Source organism: Micrasema longulum, unplaced genomic scaffold (genome assembly GCF_059751315.1).
Source record: "Micrasema longulum isolate JH-2025_06_02 unplaced genomic scaffold, ASM5975131v1 h1tg000384l, whole genome shotgun sequence".
Classification (NCBI taxonomy): domain Eukaryota; kingdom Metazoa; phylum Arthropoda; class Insecta; order Trichoptera; family Brachycentridae; genus Micrasema; species Micrasema longulum.
The window spans coordinates 24,509-42,970 of NW_028277585.1; the positions used below are offsets into that span (position 1 = coordinate 24,509).

At 34.8% G+C, this 18,462-nt stretch overlaps 1 protein-coding gene across 1 annotated transcript in view; it reads left to right on the plus strand.

Moving 5' to 3' along the window:
• LOC148281996 (matrix metalloproteinase-2-like) overlaps positions 1–18,462 on the plus strand; it is a gene marked incomplete at its 5' end in the record, with an annotated part of 51,806 nt that overhangs the window by 18,269 nt on the left and 15,075 nt on the right. The window contains one exon of the mRNA XM_088225764.1: positions 6,951–7,096. Coding sequence (XP_088081890.1) covers positions 6,951–7,096 — 146 coding nt within the window. The remainder of the gene's footprint in view (positions 1–6,950; positions 7,097–18,462) is intronic.

Sequence of the window (18,462 nt, forward strand, 5' to 3'; positions counted from 1 at the left end):
AGGCAAAAAATAAAAATCTCAAAATTAATCACTCTCTAGGGGTAGAGGGAATTCAATATAGCACCCCAGAAGTAATATTAATAAATTTGGGGTTAGTAAAACTATCGCCATTAGGCAAACGTATACTTTTATGGATATTTACCGGACCGTATTTTCCCACAGTAAAACTTTTACAAACATGTTTCTTCCCCAGACCTTAATTATACAGTAATTCTCTCGAAATATTTTATTGACACACCTTGTAAGTATTTTTTTACTGTTCACAATGCCGTATATTGCCTCGAACACGTTATATTTTATTACTGAAAATGATATACTTTCCCCGTCTTAGCTAAAACCGAAACTTGTCGATAAGTTTCTATTATCGCACATTGGCGTAATTCAGAATCTAACTATACACAAATCCTTTTTATTCGTTTTCCGATTTTCGCGTCCCGGCAATTCCTAGAGCCATATTTATAGTTTTTCTTTACTGGTGCTTTGGGGGGAGGGGTCTTCTGTAAGTCCCGAGACATAAGCTGGTCTCGCCCTAACGGATGTCTAAAACGTCGACGGAATACTGATTGACCCTCTGGGCCGCACCGCCCCGCGAGGGCTCGCGAATGACAGGGGAGCAAAAAACAACCACGAAACCAAAATGGCGTTTTGTATAAGGGGAAGCGCTTAAATTTTAAGTGAGGTTTGAGAGATTTTTGTGAGGGGCGTTGATTCGGGGCGCGGAGATAGTTGTGTAGCACGGCGGAATGAAGAAATCTAGAATAATCCGTGGCCAACATAGGAATAGGTATCAAAACACGAGCCCATTGGTCCTCGGGTGATGTCCCCGGTTTACGACCGCGGTCGTTATCGGTTTAGAATTATCGAACTTACGAGCAATTTACAGGCGATCGTTTGACAAAGTATTTCTTAAACTATTTGTGTCGGGAACGAGTGCGAACGCCTCGCGAATCGCAATAAAAGTCCTCTGAAGGAATGCCAAAAGTCGATCAACGCGCGCTCCTTCGCTCAGCGAATGGTCGTCAAATATTTATACTGTCGAAGTTAAACATGACGATGAGGGTAACAACTTTGACAATCATCGCATCATGAGATATATATATATATTTATTCTACCCATCAGTTATGGAACGAACAACGTCATATATCCGTTATGTTCCGTTATTTATATTTTCGTAGGATCCAAGATATCTCTAATAATAATCATAATGTCTCGAGCAAGTAGAAGAATTTGTGTATCTGGGAAACATGTTTTCAAGAGATGGAAGAGTAGAAAAAGATGTTGAAAGAAGAGTGAATGCGGGCAACAAAATGAACGGAGCACTAAACACAGTAATTTCTAATAAAAATATGTCAATCGAAGCTAAACTGGCAGTGCACAGCGGAGTTTTAGTCCCAACACTTATGTATAGAAGTGAAACATGGAACTGGCAGAAGAAGGATGAAAGCCGAGTGAACGCGGTTGAAATGCGACGAATGTGTGGGAAATCAATGTATGACAGGGTTACGAATGATGAAATCAGGCGAAAGTGTAAATCTGAGTCAAGTATAATAGATAAGATTAAGAAAGGGTATCTGAGATGGTTTGGTCAAGTGGAACGAATGGACGACGAAATAATGGTAAAACAAGTACATATGGCGAAAATGAACGGCAACGTGAGACGAGGACGAGACCAAGGAAGACGTGGCATGATCATATAAACCAAAATCTTAAGTCTGGTCATGTCAAAAGCAGACAGAACCGAAGGGCATGTATGAATGTGGAGGAAGCTAGGAATGTATGCCAGGATAGACGTGTGTGGCGGTCCATTCTCTCTGCCTACCCTTACGGGGAAATGGCGTGATGGTAGTAGTAGTAGTAGTAGTAATAATCATCATCAATGTTTGAGTATGTCCAAATGCTCGCAGACTGGCTGGATTTTCTCCCTAGGGAGTTATTCACATTTAAATTTATTTCAACAGCGAAGGAAAACATTTTTGAGAAGGTAGAATGAAAGTCTAGGCATTTACAGGGCGTATGACCTGTCATTGGCTGGTTTAAGTGGCCACTTTACACACTGTGTAACATTCACCATTCCACCCATGTTTGAACATCCACATTTCCTAAACTCACAGTGGCCACTTAAACCAGCCAATGACAAGTCATAAGCCCTGTAAATGCCTAGACTTTCATATTCCCTTCTCAAAAATGTTTTCCCTCCCTGTTGAAATAAATTTTGATATTAATAATCATCATCTTTGTTTGCTTTAAAAAATTACGTTTGTATATTTATTTATTTGACACTTTATATACATATACAATATATATACATATAAGGGCGGGCATATTGCCTTTAAGAAAATTTCTTCCTACCTACCCAAACCGTTTAGTTTGAGAAAATTATAAAAACATGGACGTATTGAATCTAACAATTTTATACAAAAATTAAAAATGAATATTAAAAAAATAAAAATATATAAAAAAATTAACACTATACTTTGAAGAGTGGAGAGGGAATGGGAAGGAAAGAAGAAGGATAAAGGAACAATTTCAATATTTAGATATTGACATTTTAATATTGATTTAAATGTAAATAAAGAAGAGGCATCTCTAACATTAGTGGGTAGATTATTCCACAATCGAGCGGATACTACTGTGAAAGAGGAGGCAAGAAAATTAGAGCGATGACAGTACAGTACAGCTGCTATAGTACTGTGCGTTCGAATATTTAAGAGATCTTTGTAACTTTTGTTTTTATACCGCAATGTCCAGAATGTGTAGATTAGTCCATTCGTCGCACAACTTGGAATTCTTTGGGTGGGATGTTCCCGCTTTCCTTAGATCTCTGTGCCATTAACGCAGTGTGGGATAAAGAAAGATTGGCATGGCTTAGCTCGAAGTCTTTGATCTTTGATGTTGATCATGTTCTTGAATATATTGTATACCATTATTTTATTACCCTTGTTTGTCTTTGCTACCTGATTTTATGTTATTTTTGCTAAGTTTCTTGTACATTGTTTCTTTATTATTATTATTATTACGGATAACTGATATAGCGCCATTTTCATAATATAATACCTCAAAAGCTCTTTACAAAGTGATTCTTTAAATAAATTCATTAAATTTAGAAACTTTTGAAATTTATAATTTAAGAGAAACAATTTACTTTTTGTATACAAGTGTTGTGATGAGGAAGTTCAGTGCTACGAGAAATTGTATATGAAAAATGTTTTCTTTCGCGCGATAGAGATTAGAGCATTTAATTGTACTGCGAAGTTTCTCTAAAATGTATGAAAAATATTTATTTTTTAAATAAAAATAAACTACTTTAAATGACGTGACAAGTTCTTCTAAATCAAGCAATGATGTCGTGCTGTGATAGATTTACAGTTTCCGGGAAGCTAACCCACCGATCAGGACAACTCACCGAAGAGAACTAGTGACGTCACGCACGAAGTAATTAAAAAAAATACAAATGTAGCGATGATTATTTTGATATTGTACTTTTTTATGTGGAAGACGCATTATTTTTTACCTTGCTTATAATATACAAGGTTTATATTTCAAAAAGAAGATTGTTCAGCTATTATATTACTTTATTTTAGCTAAACTGTTGGGATCAGAAAGGATATTCTAATGTGGGCCCATTAGGTACTTCTCAGCATTTGCTCATGTGGAGAGGAAACCACTTAAAACTCTTCAGGAGAAGCCGGTCTGCTGACAATTGTCAACAGGCCTTCCATTCCACTAAAAGAGTGTTCGGCATTTTGTTTCCTACTTTGGTTTATTTTACCAATTGATTGATCATATATGATACTACCTCTCGTATGAGTTCTGTATTATCTATCACCAATGGGATGTCGCAAAGATCTTCACCCAGGCTTCTGCATCGCGCCTCCAACTGTTGTCTTTAAAAACTGAAAAAGGGGCAATGCATCAACAGGTAAAGGACATCTTGAGGAGTTTCATCGTCGCATGGGCAGCTGTCGATCTCGGAGAGCTTAAAACGATGCAGGTAGCGATGATAATATGACGCAACAATTTATTTTTTTACTATTTTCTATAGTCTCATTGGCTTAAGGCGCATATTTAATAAATAAAATAAAAATATTATGTATGTATGTACGTGCAATTTATGCTAATGAAGTAGGTACCTAGTTGTAACAGAACACCATCACACTAACAAGCGAGAGAGTATCATATGACGTCATAAAATGTATCATATATCCTATCAGACCCTCGATTACAAGGAGACATAAAAGATTTATCGATGTCTGTCGAATGTAGTCAGCTCAACTTGTCACGCAAAATTCCAGAAAATATTTTCCTTAAAGTAGAGTTCTTTTCCGGATCCAAGAACACAGCTCTGCGTGCTTGCCAGAAGAATATTGCCGAAACTATAGCAAAATACACTGGAGCCTCCTTTTACACGGGGGATGCATTCCACGCAGTACCGTGTAAAAGAAGTATACTGAAAAAAACAATGCTGGATGGGTTTACTTGTGTAAAAAACTCCTTTAAATCTGGAGGTCCATCGATGATCCCAAAAATTTTAACTTAAAAAGAGACCTTAACAAAACTTAATGGGTCTTTTTATGTTAGAAAATATTTGTTTTTAATACTTATCATGTACGACTATATGTTTTTTGAATAAAAAAATAATTAACTGAAAGCGTTCCACTGTTATTGGTGGCGTCAGCCTACATCTTATATATTTATAAACAATATTTTGAGTTTGTCCAAATTTTTGTAGACAAGAACTGGATTTAACTCCCTGGGGAGCTGTTTATATTAACATATTACAACAGAGATGAAGAACATTTAAGAGAAGGTAATATAGAAGTCTAGGCATCTACAGGGCTTATGACCTGTCAATGGCTGGTTTAAGTGGCTACTTTACACACTGTGTAACATTCACCATTCTGCCTATATTTGAACATCTATATTTAACTTCACAAACATCAACAGATGAAAGAATTGAAGGAATATAGATGTTCAAATAAAGGCAGAATGGTGAATGTTACACAGTGTGTAAAGTGGCCACTCAAACCAGCCATTGACAGGTCATAAGCCCTGTAGATGCCTAGACTTCTATATTACCTTCTCTAAAATGTTCTTCATCTCTGTTGTAATATGTTATTATAAACAGCTCCCCATGGAATTGAATCCAGTTCTTGTCTACAAAAATTTGGACAAAGTCAAAATATTGTTGATAAATTACGTGGTCCATGAAGAAGTATAGAAATTGAAAAAAATGAAAGAATTGAAGGAATATAGATGTTCAAATATAGGCAGAATGGTGAATGTTACACAGTGTGTAAAGTGGCCACTCAAACCAGCCATTGACAGGTCATAAGCCCTGTAGATGCCTAGACTTCTATATTACCTTCTCTTCAATGTTCTTCATCTCTGTTGTAATATGTTAATTATATATATATACTTATATCCCTTTTAAGGGTTTAATATGAGAACACAGCCAGTTAGGTATTCCGAATTACCCATCATCAGGTGTAAATATCAACCAAATCAAAGTTATTATACAGCATAGTACTTAGGTACTGATAGGGTTTGATGAATGGCGTAAGGCAGGATGTGGTGGAGGCAGGGAGGGTTTTTCTATTTATGGTGAATATTGGAAGCCGGGGTGAAGAATTTTGAAATACTATGTTATCATTGAAAGTTTTTTAGATTTTTTTTTTTTTTCATATTTTCTAAATTACTCATTATTGTGTCTTTATTTGTAATAGAATATGATATTTGCACCTGATAATGGGTTATTCGGAACATCTGAAACTAGTTGTGTTCTAATATTATACTCGGGTGTGGCTTCTATACAAAGTGTTTTATTTTAAATAAGATATTTAAAATGTTTTTCCACAAAGTAAATGTTGATATAAAAACAATAACTCTGTGGCTTGATCTAAAAAGGCTAATGTCAGATTTCATATTTTTCTTGCCGACATTTTGTAGAGAATCGATGTCAATAAAAAAACTTGTATATTTAACTATTTTATACACACATGTGGCAGGGGCGAATCGTCTATCTAAGCAATTATACGCAGCTGGCCATTACATTTGACTATACATAATTATGTTTTACAGTAACTTTATTTACAAAAACACACAAATCATCATTATTTCATTCAAATCATTGCCACCATTTGTATTTCATGACATTGGTCGTAGGGAGTCAGAAAAGTTGATGCATGCCACGGATTGGAGATTCTTACTGGATGTCGAAAATAAAATATAAAAATAAGGAATAATTTTTAAAAATATATTTATAGATGGAAACCATGAAGTTTCGCATAAATAAATTGTCTACGTCTATGTATGCGCATGGGTGTATGTATGTGTGTATATATATATATATATTTATTTTTTTTACAGGACCTTGACTCACATGTTTTAATATGTGTGTATATATGTGTATGTGTGTATGTATATGTATCAAAATGTGTATACGAATAGGTTTATATTTTATATGTCTGTGCTCTCTATTAATTCGTTAGCTATTATAATATATAAAAATGTAATTGCCTAGCTTGGAACGGGGTATGTATCCTTGTTAGTTGGGCAAAGTGAACATGAAATTGTATTTTGATAAAAAGTGTAAATAAATAAATTCTATATTATCTATGTATCTATAATTCTACATAATATATTACTTATTCATCGCGGTCAAAAAGTGAAGACGCTTTCAGCGTCCCCGAGAGTTGTTGGCAACTCAATAAACAGTTCCAAACCTTTACGATAAAAGTTGTTTTGAGTTTGAAGTTTGACAATAGTGTTTTAATAACATTGATGTTTTTTGTTGATATTTCTTGTCTTATTACCAGTCTTGAAGATGCCTACTTAGGCGAAAGCGCTCGTTGGTCAAAATAATAAAAAGTAAAACTAAACCAAGAAGTTTCATTGATAAGTTTATTTATAATTTTATCATAATCTTAATAGTGTTTTAATTGTATCGTAGGAGATACCACGACGACAACTACCCATTTGATGGGCGCGGACAGATCCTTGCTCACGCGTTCTTCCCTGGGGGCGGAAGGGGTGGAGACGCCCATTTCGACGACGAAGAAGTTTGGCTCCTCAGCGATGCCAAGGAAACTGATGAAGGTAAGCTTCTATATTTTTCAAATATTTTTTATGGGGGTTGTTTTATTTTTTGCCCAGCTTATAATTTACGAGGTTTACATTTACTTCAAAGGAATAGTAAATAATTGTCTGTTAAATTTATTTATCAACAATATTTTGAGTTTGTCCAAATTTTTGCAGACAAGGACTGGATTCAACACCCTGGGGAGCTGTTAACATAAGCATATTACAACAGAGATGAAGAACATTTTAAAGTGTCTTAGTTGAGTCCAGTCCTTGTTTGCAAAAGTTTGGACAAACTCAAAATATTGTTGATAAATCCACCTGGTCCATGAATAAGTATAGAAATTAAAAAAATAAAAATTTCGGCGTTGCCTAGTATGTAGGTGAAATAATTCAATTAGATGAATCTCACTCACATAAATAAAGGTTTAAGCTCTTTAACTTCACAAACATCAACAGATGAAAGAATTGAAGTAATATAGATGTTCAAATATGGGCAGAATGGTGAATGTTACACAGTGTGTAAAGTGGCCACTTAAACCAGCTAATGACAGGTCATAAGCCCTGTAGATGCCTAGACATCTATATTGCCTTCTTTAAAATGTTATTCATCTCTGTTGTAATATGTTAAATTTATTTAATTGAAAAACTTTATAAATTTTATATGTTTATAATATGTAACAATCAGGTGGCATATTTCGGCTGTGGCCTTCTCCGTATTTGTTCCAGTGACGAGGAAACCTCAGAAAAATTACCAGGAGAAGGCTGTCGTTCGACAACAGACCTTCCGAATGAATGTAATCTCAATAGAGATGAATCATTTTCGTCAAAAAAGTTGCATGAAAAATGATTAGATAAAGCAACGTTTTGTCAATTTAAAAAAAACTTAATAGTAAATTATATTGACTTCACCATTTCGATGCAACAATACATTTTTCAAAAACAATATTTCGACGCTAAAAAAATCGGCCAGAGGATCAAATCAGATCAAATCACTTACATAATATGTAAATAGTTGTTATTATTTTTTTATTTTTTTTAATGTAAAAAATAAATATTTGTGTTTTTATGATTTACCCAAGTATTTCAATTTTGGGGGGCATTTTCACCGTGTTACAAATAAATTTCTATAAGAAAATGAAAATCAAGTTGTGGTATAGTTGTAGTTGAACCTTGGACCTCTGATCTTGAGTCTACGACACTAGCCACGGGACCACAGCCCGGTTCAATTACAACTAAATTGCCCCTACAAAAATATATGCATTTGCGTATTTAGAACCCGACTGTCATCATACCAATGTAAAATGGCATCAATTGTGACAATTATTTATTTTGTTAATCTTAGCATATATAGTGCTAATATATTTCTACGCCAAATCGCTAAAAGTGACCTATTTCACGGTTTTATTGTTGAACTATGATACCTTTTAACCATTTGGATTTTTTGGAATTCTTTCAGAAGTTTTCCGCAGAGTTTTTCGGAAAGTTTCTTCAATTTTAGCGATCCTTTTTTAAGATCTTTCAGAATACTTCGAAATGGATTTTTCCGATTCCTTTTACTCATTTTAGTAAGTTTTTTAACCTGAAACCTTTTTAGAAGCCGTAATTCATTTCGGGAGATTTTTAAAAAATACAACATGAAAAGAATTATATTTATTTAACCTATTGTGAGACATTGAGATATACTAGATAAAGATAACACTCCATACAAATCCTAGCATAAAAGTCGTCCCAAAGGAAAAGAATGACCAGCGGAGGGAGCAAGTATCGTCACGTCATATCACGTCGACTTTGACAAGCAAAACAAGTAGTATAGTAAAAAGCACAGACTGTATACATCGGTTTTCTGAAGGTTATAAAAAATATGTCACTCCCTTCCGCATACGCGTCACTTTTTTGTATCGTTTCATTATACACCCGACCAACTGAGCAGGACAGAGACAGGAGAATGCTGGTAACTTATTAATAATACGTTTTTTAACATAAAAATAGCTATTTTAAACGAGTATTGATTAAGATAAAAACATTACTTACCGGTGAAAGGTTATACCATTTTTTCCAGCTTTTCCAGATCAATTTGTGCAGTATCTTAGCGTACATATAGGCATAAAGTTTATATTTATGGCACTAACTTTGTGGTTATTCATTATAATAAAATAAATAAAACAACTTTGTTTTTAACCACTAATTTTTATTTTTCACCGACCGGTTTCAAAGCAAACAAGCTTTTTTGTCAAGGTTTACGTAACTAATGAATTGATTCCTTTTTATTTTATTTCTATCATGTTCACTAAATATTAAGTGAATATTTAGTAGTAAAAAATATTTAGTGAATATTTAGTATTAAAAAATATTTGGTATTTAATATTTAGTATTTAATGAACATGATGGAAATAAAATAAAAAGGAATCAATTCATTAATTACGTAAACCTTGACAAAGAAGCTTGTTTGCTTTGAAACCGGTCGGTGAAAATTAAAAATTAGTGGTTAAAAACAAATTTGTTTTATTTATTTTATGAATATAGGCATTTTAGTAATTGCGAGGAGAAAAATAGCCGGCGAATGCTCGCAACAGACTAAAGTCCGTTCTATCAAACATATACCAATTAGCCGTAGGTTGAGGGAATATAATATGTCGAACGCTCGTGTTTACACTAGTTATATAACTTAATGTTGTGAGACTTATTCTTTTAATACAATAATGTTAATAAATTTATTTAGAAACCGTAAAACAATAACAAAATTTATTAATTTTGAAATAATTCAGAAAAAGAACCTTACATATCCTTTCATGATTTCTTTTTTTTTTCTCTTCATTCTTCACACCATTATTAATGAACTAATAGTCCTTTTTAGAGTGTTCTTATTAAATCTAATTTATGATGTATCCATACGGAGATTTATTTAGATGTACTTTTAACATTAAAACCATTTTCAATGCACAATGCAGATTGTAATAATTTTGAAACGTGCTTTCGCCCATTTTTTCTGTTAGGATTCGTAATAATATTCCTGGCTTATCATTTCCTCTGACTGTTTATCTCCCATGGCTGTTGGCCAACAGGAAGCGGCCATTGTTTGCTGTTATCGCTTTCTGTAATTTCTCCTGTATTTTGCTGTTCCGCCATTTTGAACGCGTGGTCAACATCACATACATAAACACAAACAAAATTGCAGTGCCTTTTTCGCTAGCTTTTTAACTTTGGAACGGACCAGAACGACGCGAGTTTCCTAGATTTTAAACCTACATATTGTAAATGAGATTTTTAAACAAATTGATGAAATCGAAAATTTTACTTTTTTTATTTTATTGTTATTTAGTATCATTCAGTCCATTTTAAACATAACATTTTTTATGAATTATTGTGTACAGTAGCATAAAACTAAAAATGAAACAATAAATATAAAAGCTAAGACAAATATATGTAATGCACAAACATTATGTGATCCAGGCTGATCTTAAAGGTGTAAGGAATTTATTGAATATTATCATTATTTTTTTAATCGATAAGTAAAGTTATTCAATTTATAACCAAAATAATTCAAATCCTAATTTTCGTTAACAAGTCTGATTATTCTGAATATAGGTGCCTGGGAACCATAATCAAGTCTTTTTTTCCGAATGAAGATGATGGCCGAAAAACGGAAAATCATTATTCCTATATTTGTTGGAGAAAAGTTGGAACATTTTTTTTATTTTTTTTTGTTTTTTTACAATAAACATAATAATAAAATGGAGTATTAAAAAAAAGCATAATTACATATCAATGAAATACATATTAATATAAAAATATTAAACAAAAAAATCCCACAAAGGCATGGCCGGTTCGTGGGAATACAAGAAAATGTTATTGAATTTTTGCTCCTATAATAAATAATGGACAATTATAATATTTTTGTATAACATAAGAAAGAAAAAATAAAATATTCTTTAAAAGATAATATGGTATTTTTTATAGTAATTAAAAAAGGAAATAAAAAATATTAAAAAAAACACAAAAATATTCCTTATTATTAAAGGGCAGCAAAATAAATCAAACTATTGTATCAAAATTTACTATAATCACTTTATGATCATCATCATTCCCTTTCCGCGTCGACTAATAATGCATAGGGCACTGCATCGGTTCACCAACCGAAGCGTATCTAATCTTGTTGTTCTCCATGAAGCTAAGATGATCAGTCTTACGCTTATGCCAGTCCAGATATTAGAAAATGTTCTAGTATAAAAACACCCTTTTCAATTAATATTTCATGTCAGCCATGAGGAACATTGAATCCGAGACCTCTTGCATGGTAGGCAAATGCGCTGACCACGACACCACGGGCCGACAAAAGATACGGGAGAATTTATCTTTAACCATGCCGTCACTGTAAAGATCTCTCGGTCCCTATCGCCCCCCTGATTATATATACATTTTTATTTATGGATAAATAAAAATGTATATTTTACCCTCTGAAAATGTAATTTGAGGTGATATTTGGGAGATTTCTCAGGCCTATAATTTTTCTAATAATACAAAGAACGCGGTGCAGTTGCTGAATCTATTTTATTTTGAACTAAGGGTCGACAGATTTGTCAAGTCACGCCCTCACAGCTTACAAAGGAATTAATTTCTTTCGACGGATCGAATTTTCAAAGGAATTTCCTATTATATTCGCTTCGGAAAATAATGAAATTAGCGCATCTTTACGAACGCCGGCGCTCCATAAATAAGTAATCTGATAGATTGATTGAACTTTGAATACTCAATCGTCGAGCGAAAGATTGCATTTCGCACCCCCACAGGTACACTGTCGTATGTCTAAATTTGACTGTTTTGAGTTATTAATATTACATACTTTTTTTTTTTTTTTGCTCTAAAACACCCTATCTCGATCACAGTAGTGGATTACAGCACAAAACGCCCAGGCTTTAAAAAAATCATATATAATTTTTGCGCTCTCACTGAAATCGAACCCGGAACCTTCCGTGCGTGAGTCAAGCGTCTTATAATTAAAGTTGTAGTAGTCTACAACCCTTTGCTCCCTGGGGACACAAATTTGTCCTGGTCCAAAATAACTCATATATGAGAATCAATTTAATGTAACTAGTCGCTGTCAGTACATATTTAGACATTTTTTAGTAGTTTCGGCTATTTTGAAGCAATTAATTTTTTTTAAATGACTCCTGTGGATTAGTTTTGCGTAGAGCTAACCCCCTTTTGGTTTTGTAAAATTACTACTCCTTTACAAAACCCAATATTTTTAATATTATGAAAGCAATTTTTTTTTTAAATTTAATTTAATTATTTTTTTTTTTTGTTTTTTTTACATATTTTTTTATGTTTGATTAAAATTTTGTTTTTTTTATTTTTTTTTCATTTATTTTTGTTTTTCATATATCGTAGTTAAAAAATATAATTTTTGTAATATGTTTTGTTTATTTCATTTGATGGTAAATTTACAGATTAACAAGGACAACAATAAGATAAATTAATAATTAAACTCAATATACCGAAAATAAATATTCCTTAATTAAATATATCTAAAAGTCTACATGCATAATACGCAAATTAATTATCTATATCCCTTATATGCAAATAACATTTCACTTGAAAAATTGAGATACTTCCAGCTTTCCTGAGACTTTCTGGCAACTCAATAAACATTTGTAAACCTTTATAGTAAAGGCGGTGTTGAGATCTAGTCAGTATTACCTTAGGAAGCCTGAAATGACCTCCACTTCTCATTTCATAACTGTGGAAATCCTTATTGTATTATACTTTTCATAATGTACCCAGGAAACAGTGTGTGTTTCGGATTCATTTTCTTTTATTCAAGTGTCAAGCCATTCCTTCCTTTGATTCCGGTGGTCCTTGTTTTGAATCCCAATATACCTACTTCTCCCTGACGGCGAGTCAAGAAAGCAACGCTTGACAACACAACAAATAACCGTACCGCGAACAACAACGAAAACCGTACCGCGAGCGTGACAGTGATTTCGAATCACCAACATATAAGAAAACGTGCAAAGTGACCAGTGCAAACGATAACGGTGTCTTTCTGGACCAGTGCCAAAGGGAGGAAACCGTAAGTCCTTACTCCTTTCATTAATTCCAGGATTGACACTGAAAACCATAACGTCAATTAGTTTACCTAAAATCAAACGTTCCCTGTTTTCTTCGAACACGCGTATCGCGAGAGGGCAGGCCTTGTTTTACAGTCCCGAGGTCGAAGGTATCGAGCATCCAACATTTGGTCTATCTTGCGAACCGGATAATTAATATATTCGGACATTTTGCCCTTTCGCGACACGTTGTCGATGAAAATAAACCTGCATTGGTTAACGATTAAATTCTCATCGTATCATAACATATCATTAATTTATATTTATATATAATATATTATTAACCTATAATCATCGTAAAAACATTAACAACATTCTTTTACATAAATCTCTGTGAGCCTTTTCGTCATACTCTTTTTTTTATTTGCATCAAAACTTTTAAACTACCTTCTTCGCGCGTCAATAATAAGCGCGTGTACTGTCCCGCAAAGCAAACAATAATTTTTAGCAGTAGCATTTAGCATTTAGCATTAGCAACTTATAAATCATTTTCACTTATTTTAACTTAGAATCATGAGTGTTAGCGTAAATGTTTATACAACTAGGCGAAATCACGCGCTAAAAAGATTGAAGGATGCTTTACGATCGGGAAAAAACGCTATGTCCGATCCAGAAAACATTCCACGTTTTTTATCGTGGTGCGAGCGGCTAGATCCTATAATGGATATGTTTAACGAAACACAAATAAAAATTTTGTCTGAAATTTCTGAAGATGAAGCTGCCGTAAGGGAGAACAATGAGATTCAGGAACAAATGGATGAAATCGTGTGTGAGATTTTCAGCATCAAGCGACTGGTTTTACCGCCATTGAAGAAAGAAGTCCAGTCCGAAACGTGTGAAAAGAAGCACTACGCAAAATTGCCATTAATAAAATTACCTCTATTTACAGGTCAAATAAAAGAGTTTCCTGCGTTTTATGATTTATTTTTAAGTCTAGTGCACAGTAGAAACGACTTATCGAACGTGGAAAAGTTCCAATATTTAATATCGTCACTATCAGGGGAGCCTGTAAACATTATGCGAGCATATCCAATCACGGCTAATAATTATCGTGACGCATTTGATGCGTTAATAGCGCGATATAATAATAAACGACATCTTGCATTTTTATGTTGGGAAGAGATTTTATATCATAAACAAATTACTACTAATACTCCTCAGGCGTTAAGAAAAATTCTAGACATTTTTATGGAAAATATTTCTATCCTAAAGGGATTAGGACTTCCGACATCTGACTGGGATTTTATTCTCTTTCACACTCTTTTGACTAAACTCGATAAAAATTCACGCGAAGCATTTGAATTATCCATTAAAGGGGTAGATTTTCCAGTTTTTTCAACATTACAAGAGTTTCTTGTAGAAAGATGTCAGGCTTTGGAGAGATCGCGTCTTTCCAGAGATCGTTCTCCTGACGTCATCGCCAAGAAGACTCTGTTTATCAAACCGAAATACTCATCAACTTTATTGGCGAATACACAAACGTGTCCTTTGTGTTCGGAAAATCACTTTATATATTCATGCGAACGGTTTAAGGAGAAACCCACGAAAGAACGTTGGAATGTCGTTAAGCAACTAAAACTGTGCGTAAACTGCCTGAGATCAAATCATAACTTATCAAATTGCAAATCAACTTTCAATTGCAAAAAATGCAATTCTCGTCATAATACAAACTTGTGTTCTTCAAACGTCTCTGAAGTTCATAATTCACCAGAAGTTATCGCTTCCACTTCTAAAAATAATTATATCATTCCAGCTACTACTCTTAGCAATATGCATTCGGCATCACGCCCTACACCTTCTTTTGTCCTCTTAGCGACAGCTGAAGTTGAAGTAAGGGATTATTATGGCAACTATCAAGTCGTTCGTATTTTACTCGATCCTGGTAGTCAAATCAACATAATTTCAAATCGCTGCGTAAACAGATTAGGTTTAAAACGGTGTAAGGTAGATACCCCAATGTCAGGCATTGGTCAGGTACCTACTACATCTTCTCATAAAGTAAGCATTGAACTACGTCCAGTGGGTAAACCAGATCCAGTATATTTTACCGAAGCTGTCACACTAGAGCGTATTTGCGGTGACATGCCAACCCACCAAATCACTAGTCAATATCGTCACCTATCAAATATTGTGTTAGCTGATAATCGTTATAACCAACCTCGTCCCATTGATATTTTAATAGGCGGTGAGTTGTTTCCCAAGTTTCTTCTTTCAGGCAAATTAGAAGGAGATGAAGTGGTTCCGACAGCCGTAAATACCGTATTCGGTTGGATTTTGATGGGAAGAGTCTTGTCTGCTAACTCGAGCAATCAAATCAATTTACTGTCACATTCATTGTCTGTAATTGATGACACCCGACTGGATTGTGCTGTGCAACAACTTTGGGAGATTGAAAACATACCTAACATTGAGTCATCAAATTTCTCTATGGACGATCAACGATGTGAAGAGATGTACCAGAACACTCACTCCAGAGAGTCCGATGGGCGTTATGTAGTGAATTTACCTTTCCGCAATTCAGAGACACCATCGTTCGTCAATTCTTATTCAATTGCCCTGCGGCGATTCTATCATCTTGAAAAGCGCCTATTAAAAAATCATATTTTTTATAAGGAATACAATGATCATATCATGGAATATTTATCAAGCAATCATATGGAGCCCATTCCTCCCGGTGAATGTCAATCCTCATCTGCATATTATATTCCTCACCACGCAGTCGTGAAACCCGAAAGTCTTACGACAAAACTTCGCGTCGTTTTTGATGCTTCGGCCAAGGATGAGCGAGGTTCTTCATTAAACAACACCTTGTTGACAGGGTGTAAACTACAAACAGATATCGTAGAAATTCTTTTGAGATTTCGTCTTCATGCAATCGTCTTTACGGCGGACATACGTCAAATGTATCGCCAAATAAAAATGACTAAAGGTCATCAAGATTATCAACGTATTCTATTCCGTTGCTCTTCTAATGAACCCATTCGAGAATATCGACTCAACCGAATTGTTTTTGGAATTTCTTCGGCTCCTTTTCTTGCTATTAGAACTATGCATCAATTAGCACAAGATGAGAGAAATTCGTTTCCCCTTGCATCTAGCGTAATAATGAGAGACCTGTATGTTGATGACGTAGTATCGGGCTGTGATTCGCTAGAATCAGCTCGGAGTCTCCAGACACAATTAAACGGTATCATGTCTTCTGGAGGATTTGAGTTGAGAAAATGGTCAAGTAATGAACCACAGTTTCTGAATGCTATACCCGAAGAACACAGAGCTTCGTCACTACAATTCGATTCTAATCGTGATTTTATCAAAATTTTAGGACTTGAATGGAATTCTGCAGAAGATCAATTTATTTATCACATCAATCCACTTAACCGATCATGCACAAAAAGGACTATGCTTTCAGAACTAGCCCGTATATTCGACCCCCTAGGATTTTTATCGCCTCTAACATTCTTGGCCAAGTTATTAATACAACGACTTTGGCTGCTCGGGGTCTCTTGTGATGACCCCGTCCCAAGTGACATACATAACCTATGGGTAAGGTACACTACGCAATTACCTAATCTTACACAAATTAAAGTAAACCGACGTATAACTAACAACGGATCTCATGAATATCAAGTTCATGGATTCTGTGATGCCAGTGAATCTGGTTATGCCGCAGTTGTTTACTTACGCAGCTCGACAGCCAATCATCATCACCAGGTGGCACTTGTATGCGCCAAATCTCGAGTATAGCCCGTAAAGCGCATGACGTTACCGCGTTTAGAACTCAGTGCAGCTTCATTATTAGCTGATCTGATGCATTACATTCTTAAAACACATTCAGAAATCAGCAATATAACAAAAGTATATGCATGGTCAGATTCAACTATCGTATTATCTTGGATTCAATCACAATCAACCCGATATAAGGTTTTTGTTGGAAATCGAATTTCCAACATTCAACGTAAGCTGCCGTGTGCTGAATGGAGGCACGTGCCTACCAGTCAAAACCCAGCTGATTGTGCTAGTCGAGGCTTGTTGCCCGATGACCTGATACATCATCCACTTTGGTGGATGGGCCCCTCATGGCTGAAATTGGAGCTTAACGATTAACCGAATTTGATAATTGGTAAATCTAATGACGTAGCAAGAAATATTGAATTAGAAAAACGACCTAACGTACTTGTTAACGACTCATGTCAGCGTCCATTAGAAGTGCTAATCACACGTTATTCTTCACTTAGAAAAATACAACGTATCGTAGTATACATATTACGTTTCATAAATTCTTCTCTTATAAAGGATAAAGCACTTCGTCAACCTACAGATCAGGAAATGCATAAGGCTTTGATGTATGTTGTAAAATCTGTTCAAAACACCGCCTTCATTTGGGAAATTCAGATTCTGAAACTGGGAAAAGATTTACCGAAATCAATGAGAATATTAAATCCCTTTGTTGACAATGAAGGTATATATCGGGTCGGTGGGAGAATAAAATCTTCAGATTTATCATACGACGCAAAACATCCAGCTGTATTGCCTCAAAAACATCTTATCGTATCAGTGCAAACAGAAAGTGGTTTATTCAAAAGACCACTTTTAAAGTTATGCCCTATTCCGGATGAATGAGTATCGAGTTCTCATTCATAATCATCCCTCGTTAGACATTGTTTATAATCACCCATCATCACTTATTATCCATATTCACGTAGTGACAATCGTAATATTCAAACCTTCATCATATCATACATCACATCGGTCGGCATATTTCTTTAACCGTTAACCAAAACAGAACCATTTACTGGGAATATGCCGTCATATTCCGCAGCGCGGGGGAGTATGTTTCGGATTCATTTTCTTTTATTCAAGTGTCAAGCCATTCCTTCCTTTGATTCCGGTGGTCCTTGTTTTGAATCCCAATATACCTACTTCTCCCTGACGGCGAGTCAAGAAAGCAACGCTTGACAACACAACAAATAACCGTACCGCGAACAACAACGAAAACCGTACCGCGAGCGTGACAGTGATTTCGAATCACCAACATATAAGAAAACGTGCAAAGTGACCAGTGCAAACGATAACGGTGTCTTTCTGGACCAGTGCCAAAGGGAGGAAACCGTAAGTCCTTACTCCTTTCATTAATTCCAGGATTGACACTGAAAACCATAACGTCAATTAGTTTACCTAAAATCAAACGTTCCCTGTTTTCTTCGAACACGCGTATCGCGAAAGGGCAGGCCTTGTTTTACAGTCCCGAGGTCGAAGGTATCGAGCATCCAACAG